We start from the raw sequence: 22,288 nt of genomic DNA, 5'->3' as shown, positions 1-22,288 counted from the left end.
TGAATGCCGCATTGTAAGCAGACTGTGTGGCCAGGCTGGGCTCTTTGCTTTGCTTTTCACTCTGTCAGCAAGTTGCTTTTAAATAGCTTCAGTATCAATGTGACTTTCACATGCTTTCAATAGACGACCTTTATTTTAAGGTAATGCTTTCTGTCCCAGAGGATTAGCTTCATTTCCACAGGTTGGCCTGGTCCCTCAGCTCCTTTAGTGATTTTTAAATATTTTTACCTCAGAAGTTAATCAACTGCATTGTTAGCATTGAAGCCTTCAAGTTCTACCTTGTAACCAATGAGTTTATTATTTTTGGTTCTTTTTCATAAATGGAACTCTTCAGTAATGTCTGTAATGATGACACTTTGAAAGGCAAGAATATGATGGGGGTGCAATTTACCAAAAAGAACAAAGACCCCCACACTCTGGAGCCATTACATGCAAAATAAGCACTGTGACATTTGATTTAGACATTATGGGCTCCTATTAAAGGGTCATTATCAGCTTTTTTCACTTGGATGTAATCTAGCTTCAATCCAGTTTAAAGGGTCTTACTATAGGCAGCTGCAGGGGGAGATGTTATTTTCTGCCATATCTACCCCAAAAAAATCATTTTTTGTTGCACATAATAAATTATTATTATTTTGAATCCATACATCTAGATGGTAAATTGCAGTTACTTCTTATAAAGTCTCTAAATGTGACTCTATGCCACAGAAAATGCACATGTTTATTTCATCATAGCCTGGTGGTGCCAGATCCTTTTAATCACAACTGAATGTACATGACTTGACAGTGGGGCAGTAAATTTGACCACATAAGTGGTTTTCCAGAGAATATTTTAAATATCCACCAGACCAAAGTCAAGCTTATTTTTTAGCACTGCAGTCAGGGTAACTTTGTCTCTTAGATGCTGAATGACAACCAATATTTAATAAATATATACTTCATCCGGCCAAAAAATTATAATAACCAGGATGGTTTTTCCAATCTTGAAGCTCCAAAAGAGTTTTTTTATCATTATTATTATTTTAGCAGGCTACATGCACCTCAAGCCTTGGAGTTGCTGTAACTAAATGTTCAATAAATAAAAAAATGTTTAATACTAAAGTCACAACTAATTATGGTTAAAAGCTTCACTTAGCTATAAATAGTAGTGAATACTATAAATGATTTCCTTACATGACATCATCGGACAGCAGTTTTATGTCTGTATTTGTTCTGTTGCGTTTCTGTGATGCATGAACTGACTGATGCCATGTTCTTTTGCAGATATATTTTAAATAAAATGCATTAAAAACGGTACCACACTGGCTTTGTTTATACTTATTTAATAGATTGTTCTGTAAAACTCACTCACATTGCACCGAAGAGCTGCTGGTTCCCATATTTCCTCTTTATGAGTCCTTTTTTATTGACCATCACTAATCAGGACAGCAAAATCTTATTAGCAATCCAGATTATACTTAGCCTTATTTACCCTTCAAGACAAGCAAAATCAATAAACAAACCAAACATGTCTTAAAAGATGTGAAAAGGCCAGATGTTTGCTAGAATCAACCGTCAATGCTGTATGCATTTAGACTGGATAGCATTATTTTGGTGTCCAGTGGTGCAGATAGAAGCCTTGAAATCATTTTTGACATATCTTCATTGAAAAGTCTCCATTCATAAACCAAATGCTGCAGTTTTGATGGGAGTTTTTTAAAAATAGCACATTTTCTTTTAATTTATAATTTATTTTATTGCTTGCTGTAATTGAAAATTGTAAAAACCTATATTAGATAGAAGTATTTAATAACTTTAATAACTGACCGACAAGCTCTTTATCCAACTGCATTTTTTTGTTATGTCCAACGATTTGATTGAAGATATGCTCAGAAATAAATTTTTAAGCTTAATTTTTCTTTCCAAACACTTTTTCTTTAAATCAAAGTCTTTAAAGAGATGCAAAAAAAATGAGTGATTCAAAGTTTCAAAGGTAGGAGCACATTTTTGTCGTGAATTTAAACACCCTGCTCTCTCCACCATCATTCTTTCAACAACTTATTATACACTCCTTTCATTAATTCTTTCTGCTACCCACACTCTTCACTCATCTATTCCTTCCTCCTCCCCCATTTTTTACACATCTATTCATCGACTGATCCCTCTTAATCTACAAATCCAAATATTCTTTGTATGATCCCATCCATTCTCCCATTCACGTCTTCGTTCCATTCGCCATCCACTCTCTATGTATAGTCACCTCTCATCCAACCATTTATTTATCTGTCATCCATGCTCCCTGCTCATCCCCTAATCTATTCCTTCCTCCAACCTGTCCACTCTTCTCATCATCCACCTCTCCTGCCTCTATGCTCCCTTTATCCTTTCATTCCCTTTCCTTCGTTATTCCTATCATTAGGGAATGTCTGGGGTTTGGATGTCAGAGCCAACTCATCATGACATGAGATGACATGAAATTATTTAGAAATCCACACCGAGGATCAAACATTGCGGGCTACCCAAACAGCATGCTCAGGTTTCCATCCATGGTTCATATCAAATCTTGATCATTGATTTTTAAAAACATTGATGCTTAATGTATATGTTTTTTTAAACAGAATGGATGTCAGGATTTTTTAAAGTTGAAGGTGTATGTATGAAGAAGCCTGGACAGACTTGGGAGTCATGATAGCAGATGTTGCAGAATCCAAAAAAGGCTGCAGGGCTTTCCTGAATCCACAGCAACAACGGATGATGAGATGTTTGAAGGAAACAAAGTCACTACAGCATCGGAGGAGTATAGGAGGACGCTGGTGTTCTTTGGCGAGTTTAAATCCATCACAGAAATTGCATGTGTGCATTGAACACATTAGGTCCTGCAGAGAGCAGGACGCTGTAAATAGAAACGCAGTGGTGCAGTTCTAAAGTCCTCTAAAGCACAGTGGGAGGACGTTCTGCATGCCTTCTGCTTATTTGTTTGTCTGCCTGGAGCTCTGTGATGATGCAGGGGATAGCAGAGTTACCTCATATAAAAAAATAAACCTGTTTCTAACCTCTCACAGGTTAGAAACATTGAATTAGCCTTAATGATGAGTCCAAACTGCCTGTAGGAGGAACTCAACGTTATGAAGTAATTTGGCAGAAATAGCAACATGTATTTGGGTGTCGGAAACAAAATTACTTGTCTTTTTGGCAAAAGTGATGAAAATTTTCTTTAGTTTCTCATTAAACCACAGATCACAGTTCGTATTTTGGTATGTGGCCCAGCTTTGTCTAGTTTAGGCAGCTTTGGGAGGTAGCAAATGATGGCAACAGACCCTCTTTTTTGCTCCAATGAGCCGTTGGCATTACATTTCTATTCATTTGAGGCTTAGGCGTCACAAATGTCACCTCAACTCTGAACATGGCACAGAGGGATCTACGTCATTTAGCTCTACAGTTAAGACAAAATGGTCATATAGTTGCGTTCGGAGGAAAAAAGAAAACAAGGACATATTATCCTCCAATTTAAAATAACCGAGAGGCACAGAGCTGGTCACAAGGAGGATGGGCCTTTTTAAAGAATAAAGAAACCACTTTGTGTGGCTGAAGAAAACAAGATGTCCAGGGTAAAAACAAACAAAAGCCCTCATAAGTCAACATCTCCGCTCTGGAACAGACAACTGGGACGTGGAGACAAAGAGGCCACTGATACCAGCAGTGACACACGGGTAGCAGCTGCATACATCATGTCATTCAGTTTTGGCCGCCGTGAAAAGAGACTTTGTAAGATGGGTCGAGTCTGCTGTTGGAATACAGTGCGAAGCAATGCAATGCAGTCAACACGAAAAACCCTCGTTTTCAAAGTAGGCGAAAATCTTTTGAATGAGTCACCTTATTTATTTCAAAAGGAAACAATCAAACTGCTATTTTTGGCACACATTGGATATGTTTACCTGCTGGAATACATCTGATTTGGTTCATAAGCTCTTCACTGGCCTGTGTCCACAAAAAAACAAAACAAAATGTAATAAAGATTTAAAATATTTATTACTCACTAAAGTGTCACACAAAATCCCAGAAGAATTTATGATGACTAGCGAGTTTGAGTCACTTCACTAACTGCCTCCAGCATCATGTATAAAAATACTCCAACTGAAAGTTTATCTTTTAGTTTTCGAAATATCCAGTTTGGTCCCCAGTGTCTGTAATGGGGCTGATCTAGCTTGGAAACAAGATAAACGTTTTTAAAGTTACATTTATATTTTTCTAATTAAACAGCTTTTCAGAGTTTCTGCATTCTGGTGGCCTCTGGCACATCAGCTGTTGCTTGGAGTTTAGGGGTGTTTTTGTACTGGATGATTTGATTTGATAACAAGATAGGTTAAATCTGGGGGGGGGGGGGGGGTGAAAAACACTATCTCCCGTCTGTTTGTGAGTGCCTTCGTTTCCTTGGCGGGTGAACTTAAGGGAGTAAATGAAAAGAGCCTTGTGTATTACAACTAGCAAAACAGAAACCCCACAGGGTAAAACTGAGGTAAGTTGGCAAATAAGAATGAACATGATGCAGTGAGGAGGTGCAAACACAATTCACTACAGATAATCTGAGCATTAAGCTACACTCACGCGGCTCTCGTCAAAGCGCTTTCAAGCGACCACTTCCTTCAGGCTTCTCCGATCAAAATTCTCACAACCGTTTTTGGGCTCTATGTACAAAACGCGCAACCACTGAATGCATGTTGAAACTTTGGTTTTTTAAATATTGATCATGGAGGTGAAAAAAAAGCCTGGAGCAAGATTCACAAGATTTGCACCATTTTGACATTTCGAACAAAGCCTCTTCCAACTGTAGGTGGCGGACATGCGGTAGTAAACAGTGGGAAAAAAACAAGAAGGTATGCCTCTCTACTTGTCCGGTATGAACGCCATGTACTAAACAGAATGTTAAAGAATGCACGTCACGGGCCCAATGTGACCGAGCATAAGTGTGACTAGCTGGTTTTCTTCATTTCTTTTTTGCCCATCTTTGTCAGGCATCCCCTGGTGGTTTCAGTCTTCAGTCATGCGCCGTGAGTGAAAGCAAAACCAAAACAGTTGTTTTAGTATTAAAAATGATTGGCAATCTCTGAATAATCCTGTGAAAGTGGACTTAAAGTGACCAAGATAAAATGGCTCCAATTCTGACAGCTTCCCCACACAGTCAGGTTTAAATCACACAGATAATCTGGGATTCATCATTTGTGATGCAACTGTACAGCAACCCTGTGGCCCAGAGCTCCCGCTCTAGGCTAAACCAAGGCAGACTCCTGCACAGTACTAACGATGCCAGGAGAAGACCCAGGCTTTAGTTATGTGATCACATGCTCATGCAGCCGTCAAGTTTGACTCCATCCCCCAAACAAAGCAAAATCGTTCTAAACAGGACGACATTTATATGGTCTTGTGTTTGAACTACCAACTTGTTTGATTTAACTTCGATCTTTGAGAATCTGTGCAGCACAAGTAACTAAAATTAAAAAAATGCATACTCTTTATTGTTGCAATGATGTTTTATGATATGTATCTGGTCAAAATCGTTTAAATGTTAGAGGGTCTCATTTCTATTGTAATTTCTTAATAACTGGACTAGAAATGCACTCATCGGCCACTTTATTAGCCACAACTGTATAACTGTTCTTTAACACAAATTTTCTAATCAGCCGATCAAATGGCAGAAACTCAATGCATCTAGGCAAGTAGACATGGTCAAGACGATCGAACTGAGCATCAGAATGAGGAAGAAAAGTGATTGAAGTGACTTTGATTGTGGCGGGGTTGTTGGTTTCAGACCAGCTGGTCTGAGTATTTCGAAAATTGCTGATCTACTGGGACTTTCACCCACAACCATTTCTAGGGTTTACAGAGAATCATCCGAAAAAAAGAGAAAATATCCAGTGAGCAGCAGTTCTGTGGGCGGAAATGTCTTGTTGATGCCAGAGGTCAGAGGAGAACGGCCAGAGTGGTTCCAGCTGATAGAAAGGCAACAGGTACTCAAATAACCACTGGTTACAATCGAGGTCTGCAGAAGAGCGTCTCTGAATGCACAGCATGTCCAATCTTGAGGAAGATGGGCTACAGCAGCAGAAGACCACACCGGATACCACTCCTGTCAGCTAAGAACAGGAAACTGAGGCAACAATTTACACAGCTTCACCAAAACTGGACAATAGAAGATTGGAAAAACATAGCCTAGTCTGATGAGTCTCCATTTCTGCTGCCACATTTGGATGGTAGGATCAGAATTTGGCGTAATCAAAATGAAAGCATGGATCCATCCTGCCTTGCATCAACGGTTCAAGTTGGTGTTGGGGGATATTTTCTTGGCACACTTGGAGCCCCTAAGTACCAATTGAGCATGGTTCCAAAGCCACAGCCTACCTGAGAATTGTTGCTGACCATGTCCATCCCTTTTTGACCATAGTGCGTTTTTGACCATCCTCTGATGGCTACGTCCATCAGGATAACGCACCATGCCATAAAGCTGGAATCATCTCAGACTAGTTTATTCTTCTGATTAAAACAGTTCTAAAAGAAAAAAAAGGAATCCAACCCAGTCCTGGTAAGGTGTACCTAACAACGTGGCCGGTGAGGGTACAAGAACATTTTCCAAAACAACTGAATTTCTTTCTTTTCTTCCTTTCTCTCCCATATTCTGGATGTGTGATGCAAGGGCTTTGTCGGCCCCAACAGATCGCGTACTTAACAAGAGAAGTCTTTTTAGTTTGAGATAAGATGTTTGCTTTAAAAAGTTAATCAAAGAAGTGAAACATCTAGTTCCTCAGGGGGTTCTCAAACTTTTTAATCAGATGCCACTTATTGCTGAAAAGAGACCATCAAAGCCTTCAGCACAGATGAGCAGAAAAAAGCACTCATCACATCATTGAAGGTCCTTCTGGTGATTGCAGTTTTTCCAAGCATTCATGTTTGTATTTTAGTTCCCTAAAACAAAGATGTGTCTCCTTTCAACATAACCTTAGTTAGCATTAAGGCTACAATGTTGAATCAAGCATGATAAAAAACTACTTTTGTTTAAGGTACTTTTTCTGAGGAGAATCTTGCTCATTTCAAAAAAATAACACACAGCAGGACAAGTTGCGTTATGAAACCAAATGCAAATGAAAGCTCAGAAGACACCACAGTCACTGCAGTAAACCGTGCAGAAACAGCATCATCTTCACCAAAAATACCCCAAAACAAAGCTTGCAGGTTTTAAAAATATCTCTTACAGGGAGGAAGCATGTGACTTCAGGCTATGAACATCGCTCGCACACTAAATGTGTGCACAATTGAGTTAGTTTCATGGGAATCTATTCAGAAAACACCTACACTGTTTTAAAGAGCAACCTTCTAGAAATGTAAAGCTCTTTTACCACCAAAACTGACAGCAGTAAAGTAAAACAATAAAAGGATTTAAAGGGGACATAAATATTCTCCAAATACTGACCTTAAAGCCACAGAGAAAAAGGTGTTTACTCACCTGTGCTAGTGACATATTATTTAGGTCCAGTCGGAAAAGGTAGTTTCTGAAAAAAGAAAACAAGAAAAGGTCTTTGGATTGCAGTATGTTTGTCCTAAACTGGTGTTTTTAAAACCATAAAAGTCTGTGGCTTTACACATTTTCAGTTTTATGGTGGAAATAAAGCCAACAACGCAAAAGTCAAACTGTATGAGAATTCGTGCACGCACACAGTCACTGTAACAGCATGATGTATTTTATCCAGATTTGTTCCTCCTGCCAAATCCAGAGCTTAACATGGTCCAGGGAGGCCTCAGCAGAGCACTTTGGACACGTCGTTACCCAAAACACCGCTAAGAATGGGTGAGGCAGAAAGGGTATCGTATTCTCTGTAATGTGCTCCGTGGGGTGAAGCATGAGTGGATTTACGATTTCTTACCTGGCACCTACAATAAGCTCATTCCTAGTCAGGTCAAGGGTGAGCTGTGAGTAGTCTTTCACTCCAGGCTGGGAGAAAATGGAAATCCACGGGCTGAGCACTGAGGGAAGAAAAAAAGAAGCAGGTCAGTAGGGGGTAAAACATGTCAAGACATAAAAGCATTGGCATTTGCAGACAAGACACTGGGTTGTATACCAGCGAACTTGAAGACCTGCTCCACTGAAAATTGTATTTTTGGTGTTTTTAACATGTTCTTGTGGCATTTTTCTGACGATGGAGGACATACTTAAGGACAATTGGTTCAAATTTGCATTTCTGAGTATTTTTCTGTATTCAAACTGTTGTGAATCAGGAGCTGATAATAAATGCAGTTGGGGAAAGCTTGTATTTGTGACGTAGGTGCTACCATCGACAGGCTACAGGCTCCCTGATGTTGTAGACGACTAGATCCATGCACGCCTTTGTTTTCCTCGTGCATAGCTGGATAGCTTGCCATTTTTTGTTGCACCGCTAATGTTAGCTTGGTTGTATAAACAGATGGATGATGGAAAATGAGGGCAGGCTTACTCTGCACCAACAGTCCCGCATAAAGAGGCAAATTTCTGATGAACAACTGCTGCTCTGCAGAAACTATGTCCTTCAGATCAACACATGTTTTTTTTGATTTTGGCTAAAAACAGCATAATCATAATTAAAAGACTTTGGGAACGCTTTTACAATAGATCAAAAGATGATTGGAGTGGGACTTTAAAAAGCCTTTAGTGTTCAGGGTTTTCTTCCACACAAGTGTGAATGCATGATTATGGCTGGTTGATCAAAAAAAACAAACACATTTTTGTAAAACAAAGTGCCAAATAGAATGTAGAGTCGTAGCGTCTCTTATTTTATTTAACTTGAGAGGGATTGGGTCTTCAGTGTACTGAAGTAAAAAATAAGGGTTAATCATCCACAGAATGATCAGCACCTCCATCACTGAGAAGAGGTGTAGAATCGAATCAAAAAGGCCCCTCGCTGAGGCAGAGAGGGACAAAGAGCCACATGAGAGACGAGAATCCTGATCCAAGCAGACATTTGGACAAACGCAGCCCAGTGTGGCGCACAAGTTTGAATCCACAACTCTGTTTGAGACTGGCATTTACAAGTCAGAATTTCAAAGCAGCAGGGCCGCCTGCCGGGGCTTTTAATGTCACGTTGAATAGTTCAGGAAAAGATTCTCATCAATCTTTGCGTCATCCAGTGTGCACGGCTTTAACCGGATTTCACCACATGCAAGTTTACTGGGCATAAAAAGGGATTTGCCATATTTCTCACACTCAAAGATTCAAGCAGTTAATAGTGGGAAGGGTACTTTTAGCAGCATGCATTGATGTATTACACGGATCTTAGACCCCCACCCCAACTTTCTTTATACAAGGAATTTGGTGGCGCTAAAAAGGGTGCTTAAATTATTTCTTTTTAATATATATGAGACAAGAAAACAGAGAATTTAAACATTTTTTCAGTGTTTCCACTTAAGGGAGTGGTCTTTTTTGCAAAAATAAAATAAAATAACAGTGTCTTTTTCTAGGATGTAGTTTCTATAGAGCGCCAGAAGTTCATCAGAAATTCGCTGTTGTGGGCGGTACTGTGGGCGCTGAGTAACCCCACCCCACTTCCCGTCACCCATGACTGAGCTATAAATCAGCTTTCTCAAACGACATTTTTAAGTTGGCTCTAGATACACAGCGATTTGATTAAAGAAATACTCAGAAATGCAAGTTTCAGCTTAATTTTCTTGTCAGAAAATGCCACAAGATATTGTAAAAACTAAAAACTATTTTTATTAGAGTGGATCTTTAAAAAGGAATAAAACTAAGAAGCTCATTCTGAATGTAAAACAGAAAGAAAAACTCAGACTAACATGTTTTTAAGTAAAGTAGCCCTTTTTACCCAACAGTGTGGGGCTCCAGGAGTCTTTCTGTTCTTTGTTTGGGTTATTTAATGTGCAAAGTAAACATCACACTGTCAGATAATGACTAAAGTAAATGGTTTCCACCGGAAAAAAAAAAATCAAAAAGATCAAATTCAATAGTAAAACCTGCTCAGGGGAGGACAGGGATGATGCTGAAAGCTGCTCTTAACAAGGGCGAGAAAAAAAGAAAAACATCAACACAAACAGCTACAGGGAGTTAAGATGCATCAAAAATAACATGCTGCAATTGGACAAGGTGTTCTGCCAACACGCAAAAAATGAAGATGCTCACAATTTTCCTCCTTTTCTTGTTAGGAGATGTGATAAGAATTAATTAGTCCAAAAGCAATAAAAAAATTTGAGTTGATTGAAAAAAATAAGTGGAACATCTTCAGCGGTCCTCTACATTAAGGCACCAAAGAATCCAGACAAAATGACACAGTACCTCCTAATGCAGTCTTTAGGGATTGATAATAAACTGTAAAATCATTCCACAGACAAAATTTAATCTATGTTAATCACATAATAGATCATTTGGCATCACAGGGATGTTCTTATAAATCCTGCAGCAGACCTTCTTGGTCCCTCGCTGTGAATGTTGCAGGAAATTCTCTTCATCTCTTCTGCTCTTGTGAGCTTGTCTCGTTTCAAATTCGCTAACGTGAGACGTCGACGGCCAGATCCAGATAGTTACTGGGACCTTCTGTCTGTCACTGTCTGAGCAATGCTTGGACAAACCAAATCCTGAAGAATCAAAAAAAGAAACAGCTAGAATTTCAGACTAGTTTAAGTCACACAGACTTGAGTAGATAACATTTTAAAAATGAACAAAAGATTTATTTTTTTAGGTATGCTTGAAATGAGCAAAATACCAAAGATAGTGGTTTATTACACTATCTTGCACTCTCTTTAAGGAGGATAAACATGGTGAAATGCAGAATCTGAACCTCCATTATAACAAATCCAAAGTCCTTTTAGTAGCAGACCGAAGGGCACAGGGACAAATATTGATTAAGTCTGTGTTTTTATATTAGAGATTTGGAAACATAAATGTTATTTTTAAGCAACACAAAAACAAAAAGAGACGGAGCACCTTGTATTTAAAAATTGTCTCAAATTAAACTCACTTGCAGCCTCCTAAAATATTTTTCCAGTTGTTCTTAAATCAATTTGACTTATAGGCCTTAGTCACGAGCACCCATACCGGGGGTTGATCCGTACCAGTGCTGCCGGTTTTATAGTGTCCGGACCCCGCGGGGGGTAAAACAGAGCTGTGGCCGCACCTTAAAGGGTGTGGAGGGATGTCTTGCAGTTCCTTTGTGGCTCGTGCGGACTCCTTAAGGACTGTCATGAATTGTCGTGCGTGTGGTAAGTATATCGTGATTTGGAAAGATAAAGTAAGCTACACGTAGAGGCGATGTTGTCATACAGCATTAGTGAGGGGCTGGCTCCTTGCTGACCGCGCACAAATCCTGCATGGACGGGATGAGCTAATGAAATGCAAGTGTCCGTAAGATGTCCACACAGATTATGCTCCGATTATCTAATTTCCTCATTTCTAAAGGCCAGACTTTTCACGTGCATCATTACTGGGCCCCTTGCATAGTGTGGAGGGTTCGGGGGGGTTGTTACAGTAAAAGAGACGTACGACGTGCCTGCGCCTCACCTACTTCAACTTTACTTTACGTGATAAACAGTATGCTTATAGAAAAAAATGTGCATGGAACATTTTCATTCATCTGGCTCACTGAGCGAGCTTTCGACATTTCGAGCGGACCGCCTGTGAAGCCCGTGCAGATTTGCCCATCTTTCACCAGCACACAGCCCGTATCCATCGGTAAGAGCAGTTGTGACCAAGGCATTAGCTTTTGATTTTTTTTTTTAGCCCCTTATATCTCTATTTTTAAAATATCTCTCTCTTCTTTCACTGAATAGGTTATACGAGGATTTATCTGCACTGTAATCATTACGACGAGTCTCATGCAGATTACTGTAAACTCTTTATCACAGGAAAATGTAGTTTCTGGTCTTACTTAAGGATAACCATTTAGAAAAATATCAATGCAGTCATACTAATTTGAGAAAAAGTACTTCATTTGATGCCTAAAGTTAAGAAAGAAGTAGAGATTGGAAGAACTTGTCTCCCTTTTTCCTTTTGCACCTTTTTTTTTTAAACTCTGGAGAGACAAGATCAACAGTTTGGCAGATCGCAGGCTTTCTGCACTTCCTCTGAGAGCAGCAATTTAGAAGAGGCACAGATGAGTATGACCTGCCTCGCTGAAGTCAGCTCCCCACGAAGCATGTTAGTTCCATTTGTACTTCTGTCTGAGAGGAGAAATGTGAGATGGCAGAAAGCCTCCAGGAATCCAACATGGAATCCTGGAATTTTGGACTGGAAGGAACGAAGGAGAAAATGAACAAAAAGCGCAGCTGGACTGGAGAGCTGTCAATGTCTGTATGAGAATATGTAGACATAAGTACCATAAAGACAAAGATGGTTTAAAAAGACGATTCTATTCTTGTTTTTGTTTTTTTTGAGTAAACTGCAAAACAACTTGGCGGATGGAGGACAAGTCAAATGAGAATAACTGAACATCAGTTAGAGCATCTGTTTTAAGGCCATATTAATAATGGATGGCCTTCGTTCCATTGTAAAGTGTGATGCAACTGTTGCTCTGTAATAAAAGGGCAGAACCTGAGGCAATCCAACTGCAAGGCCAAAACCAGACCCAACACTGGCGTCCCAGACGGACAACAGACAACAGCGGGCTAAAAAAGGCACAAGACCAGGAGGATAATAAAACTGCAAGAAGGATCCATGACGTTAACTTAATTTTACCATGTTTTTTTTCTCTTATTTAATAGTTACATTTTACATTTACTAGGTTTACTTTCCCAGTTTTGTTGTATCACAAATTTCCAAAGTGTTTCCCCCTTTCTCTATTTGTCTCTGTTAGTTTTTTTTATTATTTTATCCCTCTTTCTATGCCTTTTGGTTCTTTTTTTTCCCTTCAAAATAATATTTCAGTTTTCAGTCATTTTTGTCATGCTTAAGATCGGTTACTTTTTCACCCAATAATTTTGGTTTATTAAGTTTTTAGTTTCCTTTAGACCTAAAGAGCTCTGCAAGTGTCCCAAAAAAAGTTTTTTAGCTCGGAGAGTTTAATACAGAACATAATTCACTCAGGATCCATGCAACAAGTACATAAAGATTTGCTCAGTCATATTTACTTCAAAAAACAAGAAGCTGAAATTTGTTTTTCTCCCATTACAGGAGTTTCATTAGACTCTTTATTCTTTTACAAAAGGCATCAGAAGCTATCCTTTCAAGGACTGACATTTATTCCTCTGATTGCAATTTATCTGATGTCACTTTCCCTCCTCGCACCCGCCCTGCTGTGCAGTGGGCCAACAAAAGGAAAATATTGCAGCGTGAATATGAAAGCCTCTTCCTCACAGTTGACCTATGGAGCTCAATCTGAGCCTGATGAGCTCTCATGTCCTCCTTTTGCCAGTGCAATCAGCAGGTAGACAGATTAATGTGTTAGGCCGTGACTGCTGGAAGGATGAGGATATTTGTCTCACGTAGACATGTATTTAAACTTTTCCATCTTTTTTTTTAACCCAGCAGTTTTTATTTAAATATTCAATTTATTCCAGCATGTTGGAAGAGTGATGGCTCACACCGAGCCTTCTGATTCCCCCTCAAGGCCAAATGTGGATAAGGGCGATCCATTTCAGAAAAAAAGGCCGGCATTGACTGTTACGGAGAAGAGAATGTAAACATGGTGCTGATGAAAAACACGCACAGAGACTACATATGTTTAAAAATGCCCTGAAACCTGAAGAAAATGTGAGAACTCCCAGTGTCAGAACTAAAAAAAAAAGACTTTAGAATAGTTTGTCTGTTTTTCTTTTGAAGTGCAAGCCGTTATTCATCATTAAGCTGATCATTTGTAGCACAATCCTAAAGGAGCAAAGAAAACATGGTATTTTGGAAATTTGCTGGAACTAGTTCAAACCTGTGCTTGATCAAAACGATGCACTGTAATCCCTCCTCCCTTGGGTTTCCACAGTCGCTACCTGAATGATCTGCAGTCTGTGCACACGCATGCACCTGTGGATCAGCGCCCAGCCGTCTGCTCAGTCCCGTCTGTCCAACTCTCTTACAACAAAGGCAATATTTGAGTCCATCAGACCTTACAAAGCCAAGCATGTTTAAATAGGTTCCTTTGAAATGTTCGAGATGATGGAGGACTTTTATGAGGAAAATCAATATTACAATTACATTTCTGAGTATTTCTTTATTCAGATTGCTGTGAATCTGGACAAAGCTTGTAGTTGCAACGTAGAATCTTCAATCGGTGAGACACAAGCTCCCTGCTCTGCACCCTTTTATACGGCCGGATGGCTCCTATATTGCTCGCCATTTTAGTTGCACCTGTAAAGGTAGGTTGGGGTTGTGAGGGGCTGTAAGCTTGCAGTGGATAATGTAAACAGATGAAAGACAGGATATGGGGGCAGGCTTGCTACGCCCCAACAGTCCCGCCTACAACTACAACTAGAGGTGAATTTCTAATGATCTACTGCCGCTCTGCAGAAATTATGTCCTAGAAAAAGACACCGTTTTGTTTTTTTAAATTCTGGCTAAAAACAGCATACTCATGATTTAAAAGACCACTGGGAACGCTTTCAATGATCGGAGTGGGACTTTAATACATTTAAGCTTTTCTAATATCTGGGAAACACTGTTAAATTTGTTTTAGTGACTTGTGGCAAGTAAACGCAATCTTTCATGATGATCGACAAAGCTTTGTACGCAAAATATTGTTGAGGGCACTCAGTATGCGCTCTTTGCTCACTCAGGAATGTGACATAATAAAAGAAGTTTGTTGATGGTAGAAAATCAAATTTAGAAGTAGGTTTATTTGCAGTTTACCCCAAATATTTGAAACATTTTGGTATCATCACATTGAAAAAGAGGCATGAAAGCCCGTGGGGGGGGGGGGGTTCAAACCAGTTTGGGCCAAGGTGAAGCTGAAAATCCAAACCAAAGTTATGCACCAGGCTCATGTATCACTGTACAAATGAGCTGAAGTGTCTCAGTACCATGAAGGGCGGCTCCTTCCTTCCCAACGACAGACGTGCTTATGACCTATGGGAAGGGCGTGTCGCCTCCTTGGATTTTAGTCTGACTATTGAGTCAGAAGCAGTCTCTGGAGATCTTGCACAACTTTTCTGCAACTTTCTTGTAGCTCAAGAACTGCATCAGCACCATCTTCTCGCAGACTTGGACCAAATCCTTCCTGACCTTCCTGCAGAAACATTTGAGCTGACATGTATTTTCTATGGGAAAACGTCACTGTATTCCTTTTTGCTCTGAAAGTTTCTGAGATCTGAGCTCAGAGTGCAGCTGCCGTCAGTAGGTCGTTTGGCTCCAACATTGCAGAGGGGAGTGTATGTGTGCGAAGGAAGTGTTTTACTGCAATGGCATTTTTCAAGATTGTAAAGCTTTATCAATTAAAGTTTATTTTTCCATGTTATTCGCATAAGCATTTGGCAGCGGGCTACACTTCTTTTAGGATTCTTTCATTTGGCTTTGTTCTGTCATTTGAAACTGCTGCAAAGCATTATGCCCCCCCCTTCTGGCTGTACAGACCGGCTTCCCACTCACAAATATGTAATAAAAATATTTCATCTTAAGAGCTTGAACTAAAAAAAAAGATAGAAAAGTTTTAGAGAAAAAGTCAAAGGAAAGGATTAAAACCTTCGAATCGATGTCTGGTTGTTTTCTGTGAGGCTGACTGATGTGTTGTAATAAGGTCTAATAACTAAATAACACTAATTACAGTTTGTATATGAATATTCATGGTAATTTAAATTTGGGATACAACTGCAAAACTTTCTGATCATGTTTATTGTTTTGAGTAGTTAGTTTACTAAAAGTTTACTTGTGCCACTAGCATGTGGAGCATAACCTTTTGTTAAAGAATTAAGAAATATTGCTTTGTTTCAGGAAAAGGCTGACAAAAATTCTACAGGAGTCTATGAGAAGCTATGTCTTCATAATAGCTTCATGGATGCAACCACATTCGTCTGACTTTATTTATTTGTATTTTATAAACTTTTTTATTATCATGTTTTGGAAAAACAGATAGTTAGTTACAAATTTTATCTTGGGTTTAAAGTGTTTCTTCAACCAGACTGAAATCTGAGTAAAGCATTAAAACAGAATAGCAGTAAGGAAGTTGGATTAATAAAGAAAAAATATGTAGACATCATTGCAAAAGACAAGTTTTGTTTTCTTAGAGAATTCAAAAATATGTCACTGCATTGCACACAGTAATCACAATAAGCTGCAATTATTAATTGACTTTTGGTCCAATCAAGTATCAATGTGCATTGCTCCATGTCACTTGAAATAAAAAGCTTTTTACTCTCGATGTTGGTGCATATTTACATTTTTGTGTAGTTATATGAATGACAACGCAAATGCTTATTCATTTCAAATGTACTTGTGCAACACAATCAAACCTATATGTATAAAATCCAGTCAATACCAAAACTAAAATGAAACTTTCAAGCTAAAATGTGCAATTTACCAACTTTTTTACATCTAAAAATTTCCCTTTCTTATCATTAGTATAATAACCAGGCCCCTCGTTGATTTCTCCCCTCAAGCACGCTGCTGTCTAATGAGCTGTGAATGACAAACATTATGCTAAAGGTAGCTGTCTATCATCTCCCTTCAGGGCAAACAAGGCAACACACAGTTTCACTAATGGAAATGAAAATGAGAGCAAAAAGGCAATATTAAAAAATGTCTGTCTTTGGGGCATCGCAGTCGCTTCGGAACGGGTCACGTGAAGATCAACCGCTCCCTCCCACTTGGCAGGTGATTCCATGAATGAAGGATCACCCCCCGGTGCCAATTACCACACATCTGATGGCATTCTGCGTTCATTAGCACAGACAACATTATGAAAAGGTGAAAATGCCAATTGTGTTAGAATAAATGTTTGGCTGAGGAATAGATCAGCTATTGGATAGATTTATGACCATTTAAAGTAAGCGCATTGTTGTGCTAAGGGATCATTTATGCTACAGTTTCTCCCTATTAACAAAAAAGAAAGGTTCCCCTGTGCTGTCAAACATTTTTAGAGCTTGGACTGGTCAGAAATCCTTTTTAAGGCACATTAAATTAAGTTTGATCGTCTCTATATTGCCCTCTTCCTCGCATGTCAGTCTCTATCGCTTTGAAAAGCTCTGATTTGCGCGGCCGGGTTACAGCCGGTGATAGTTTGATAAAGTCTGCCATGGCTCAGTGGAGCCCTACTCTCTGTCTATGCAGCCATGATCCCTCCCTCCCTGCCTTTTTCTTTTTTCCTGTTCCAATAAACTTGGATAAAGGGGTCAGCAGGTTATGAGCAGGGCAGAGAAAAAGGCTGCAGAGATCAGGTCATGCAGCCGGCATACAGGCAACGGCGCTGAGGCCAGGAGGCTAACAGCCTCTCAGTGAGTGACTGGAAAGGTTGTCTGTCTGCATTTCAGAGGTGAGGCAAAGCTTCTGACAGGACACACTGCACTCTGGTTAAAACTGACAGGGAAAAACAGATACATACATAAGAAAGAGACCAGCTGCAAAGCAGATTCTGCATTGCAGAGTAGGCGTACTGAAAAAAAGAAGTTTACTTTTATTTTATTTTCAGATTTTATGAACGCTGCCTGAAAAGCTTTACCTTGCATATAAAAGGGCGATGCTCTCACAGTGCTTCATCAGTGAAATACATTTTGGCAGCTTTTTCCCCATGAGAGCACTTACGGATAGTCAGACTCCCAGATTACAATCCAAACCACATATGCAGCACATTATTCTAAAGTGCTACTCGTCTTTTTCCAAGATCTGACGTGAAACGCTAGAACCGAAAGAAGAAGGAAATGCAGGAGATAGTACAAAAATAGGTCAATAAATCAAATTATACTTTTTTAAAAAAAAGTACGTTTCAGCAATAATTTTTGATATTTAATTTAGCTCGTTCTTTCATAAATGTTGCCATGTTTGTTCCTCATTCATTTTAAGGATCCACTCCTATGGAAATGGCGTTTTATGATACTTTTAACATGGTCCTGTGGCTTCTTTTCTGATGACGGCGGACAATAATAAAGAAAATTAAGCTTAAATTGAATTTTGAAGTATTTCTTTATCCAAATTGCGGTGAATCAAGAGCAGACGAGGGCCACAAGCCCCCTGCTCCGCTCCATTCTGATGCCGCCACTGAGTCCCGACTTTGTCTTAGTTATTCTCATCTGGCTCAAAACTCCACAGCTGCATCCCTCCAATATTGCTCACCATTTTTGTTGCATCAGTAATGTTAGGCTGGAAGAGAGTGTAAACAGAGAGCTCTCACTTATGGGTGATAGGAAGGGGGGGGGGGGGTGTCTCTGCACCAACAGTCAGAGGCAAATTCCTAATAAACCACTGATGCTCTACAGAAACTGTGCTTAGAGTTTTTGGGATTTTGGCTAAAAAACGACATAATCATAATCAAAGGGCCACTGGGAACACTTTGAAAATAGAAGATCAGGGTGGGACTTTAACATGTTAATAATGCATGTATTTATTTTAAACAATTTTACTCATGCTTTCTGAACTTGTGTAAGCGGATTAATCTATTTCCCTTTAGCTGACTGCTTAATAAAACAGGGTTGCCATCTTATTGTTTGTAAGCAGATGCCTTCTGCTCCACTGTGACTTAAAACAAGCTGCTACAGTTTTTTTAGTGAACAGGAAAGGAGTTTTGAAAATAGTTTGTAAGTATTTCGCCGTATTTCTTCAGAAATCTAATTGCAATTTGTGTCCAACTAAAACATTTGGCAATAGATCTTTAAAATATTGGTTCGATGATGTGTCTGTAGTGGATTGTGTATGCCTTTTTTCAGACTTTGCATGAGCTGCTGCAACTTAAAAGACTTTAAATATGTCATTAGACAAAAAGTTTTCATTTTTTGTGAATAATGCCTCAAAAAGAAGACAAAAAGCATGTGTAAAACAGAGGTGCCAAGGCTTTTGATGAAATCCATTTGTAGATAAAAAACTGAACAACCTCATTACTTAAGCTTCTAAACTGCATTTAATGAGGTAGTATTGGTGAAAGTTGTAGCTAAATCCATTAAACCTAGGATACATCTCTGAATTGAAATTGAGAATAAAGGTAAAAATGTTTAAATGATATCAATTCCTTTTACCTTCCCCTTCTTCCACAGCAGCACATGAAGCAGAACAGTCTTGTAATCTTTTTTAAATACCCTCTTCAGCTAAAATATGATGACCCTAAGTGACCTGCTGTAGAGTAATCACGCTCATTCTGGCCAATAGGCTTCCACATCGACAGCTTGTTACAGAGCAGACGTCCTTCAGACAAAATGGGTGAATCACGAAAAGCAGAAGCTAAAAAAAAGAAAATAATCGGGATCTGGATCCGACGATAATTTTCCCAGAAGCACGTCTGTCTGAAAGGGTCAATAATAACCCAGAGCGTGGGAGACAGCATGGACACCGAAAAGCAAAGAGAGCAATTTTCTTGCTGCTTTTCACTTTTCAGTCAAAGTGGCAATAATGCCGTTAAATGTTCTTCATTCTGTGAAATGCCATTCAATCTCTTAAAAAAACCATCACTGGGGAGGAATAGCTGAACGCGGCAGCATGTTTAGGTCCATTCAGAAAGCCTGATTGATGGTTACAGACACACCCACAGATTTGCTATCACAGTTTCAGCTCACACAATGCCATTCATGTTTAGGAATCCAAAAGTAAGCAGGAATATGCATGCTCCCTGTGAGAAGCCAGAGAGGATGGTGCTGTCTGCTTTAGTTTGTTCTCAGTTGTGTTTTCTTGGTAATTGTTTTTGTGTGTGTGTGTGTGTGTGTGTGTGTGTGTTTTCCTTGCAGTCAGTCTCAACAGTCTCACCTCGTGCAGTTGCTGTTGTCATCCTATGATGCCCCCGTTCTACATGTTTTTTTTAATGCTCTGAATTTATATATTAAAGACACTGCAATGAAAACAGCGTTTCTATCATGATCTTGTGGCAGTTTTCTGGTTACGGAAGACACATGTAAAGAAAATTAGGCTCAAAATTGAACTTCTGAGTAGTTCTTTGTTCAAATCATTGTAATACAGTAGAAAAGAAAACATTCCACTTAAAAAACTTGTAGTTGTCAAGTTAATCATTCAATCGGCAGGCCAAAAGCTCCCTGCTCCACTCTATTCTTGTAGAAGACTAGATCCATCTGCGTTTTTCCTCATCAGACTAAAACTGGACAGCTATTTCTTTGCTCGCCATTTTTTCCCCCTGGTTACGCTAGGTTCGGGTTGTGAGGGGCTGTAAGCTAACAGATAGATCCCGTGAAGTGGGAGCGGCAACAGTCCTACCCACAACTCATAAACGGAGACGACTTAAAAGATTTTAGCTCAAGTCGCAAGCTCTATATGTCCTTTTGGGTCCTACACCTTCGGTTCCTCACAGAACCTAGAAGATACGAGCCAGCAAACCAACTCTGCCAGACATGCTCTCTGCCTTTCACAGAAAATGAATAAATTTAAAAGAAGTGAGAGCCGATCATTTTATAAAAAAGGGAAAGAAAAAGTAGTTTAAAAAAAAAGGTTTGTCAATTGTAAACTACATAGAACTAGGGGTGTCTTTTCCTCTTTTGCTGTATGTCTTTAGAGAAACATAGCTGTGATTTGAGCAGATGTCTCACAGTGTGAAGCAATTGAATTTACCAGACAACTCTCCCTCTGCTCCAAGAAGAATGAGGTGAAACCTGACCCAGAGTTCTTCCGACCAGCCATTACTTCTCTTCACACACATTCCCTTTAGGACCATCAGGATGCTTATATTGCCTCCCTCGGTGTGATGAAGTTATGAATCTTTTCTTACAATCCGCGTTGACCCTTTACTCATAAACACATTCTTTGAGCCTCATATCATTAACCACAACACCTCCATAAAACAGACTTCCTGTCAAGGCTCCAGCCTCTCCAGATGCTGACCCCCATGCCATACCCTTATCAGACCGCAGCCTCCCACTGAGGGGCTGTATCATCCATCTAAATCATGGGCTGGCAACTCGTACAGAGTGTGCCTGTATGTGGAGCTTACGTGATTACAGTGTTGTATCCCTGCACCACGGGGAGAGTGACATGAAACAGTTGCGCATAATGCCTGTTGGGATGTAAATAAAACGAAAGGGCAAGACGGACATCAGCAGCATCTTCATTAGCGATGTTTGATTAAACATCTGAACTGTGTCCTACAGCATGGCCGCAAGCAAACAAACTGACGAAAAATATTTTAAAGGTTGGTATAAACCCAAAGGAATATTGGAGAAAAGCATTTAAGAAACAGAATTAAATCTAAATTCAAACTAAACATTTTTAAACTGAAAAAAAATAAATCTGTAGTGTTCATGAACTTTTAAAAAAAGTTTGGACTTTTAAGCATGTTTTGAGACAGTAGAATCACATTGGTGTTGTCCAAATTCCTTTTACTACTCATTACATAGTGCACTATGTAGTGAGTAGTAGTAGGAGTTTGCCATTTTGTAGTGCTGTTCGCATCTGCAGTTCCAAAATCAAGTGCCCTAGAAATTTCCCAGAAGTCTCTGCAAAATCCCTGCAAAAATCGATGCTCACTAGATTGGCCGGTATAGACCACAATGTGTTGCGTTTAGACAGTTTTCATGTGAAAATTTTGTTTTTAAAATATTACAGTTATCAGAACACAGTGGATGCCTAAATGGTGTTTGTAAAATGTTCATAATATTGGGTTTTTACTCTAGGAAATCTGTGACGACATTTTGCCGTTTTTAACAGAAAAATAGTGAGCAAGGCGTCCGAATTCCTTTTAAAACAGAGGTCACTTGATAGTACCACACTAAATAGTTTTGTAGTAGCAGGGAGAAGGAAGGAAATTCAGACAGAACCCATGTGTTGTAAACAACATGCTAACTGTCAGTAACATTTTTCACACGTTTTAAGGATTTTTAACTCTCAACAAGAGTAGAGACAATTTCTACAGATTCCACTGAACTTTTTTGAATTTTTCCAAGATGTTTCAGAGTAAAAGTCAAACAGCTTTCAGGAATAACATTTCAAGCTGGGAAATCTTCTCATTCGGGGCCTGAGGCTGGCTTATCCCTGCACACAAATGCACTTTCTGGATTAAGTCTCATCACACAGTGACACAAATTGCTTCAAAACAACCCAGTCAGACATGAATACCTGCATTCAGACACAGGGGAGAAAAAAAGACGTTTGATTATAGGTGTATGCACTTTTGCAGCCTGGGTAGACACTTATGCGCTCAGAAATCTACCGAAAAATCTTCTGGGCTCTTTCTGTAGTCTCCTCCACTGGACTGCTGCATTGCTCCAGCAAGCCGCTATA

General features: G+C 39.4%; 1 protein-coding gene across 3 annotated transcripts in view; it reads right to left on the bottom strand.

Annotated features, from left to right (window-relative positions):
• The window catches only part of sema5b (semaphorin 5B), a 209,913-nt gene that overhangs the window by 92,290 nt on the left and 95,335 nt on the right, over positions 1–22,288 (bottom strand). For all 3 annotated transcript variants that reach the window (XM_011489256.2, XM_020713350.2, XM_011489257.2), the window contains exons 4-5: positions 7,893–7,992; positions 7,475–7,520 (exon numbers count right to left, since the gene is read on the bottom strand). In XM_011489256.2, the coding sequence (XP_011487558.1) occupies positions 7,475–7,520; positions 7,893–7,992 (146 nt within the window). The remainder of the gene's footprint in view (positions 1–7,474; positions 7,521–7,892; positions 7,993–22,288) is intronic.

This window comes from Oryzias latipes, chromosome 21, assembly GCF_002234675.1.
Source record: "Oryzias latipes chromosome 21, ASM223467v1".
Taxonomy (NCBI): Eukaryota; Metazoa; Chordata; class Actinopteri; order Beloniformes; family Adrianichthyidae; genus Oryzias; species Oryzias latipes.
The sequence above is the reverse complement of the archived record's forward strand: the minus strand, read 5'-3'. Positions and strand labels throughout refer to the sequence as shown.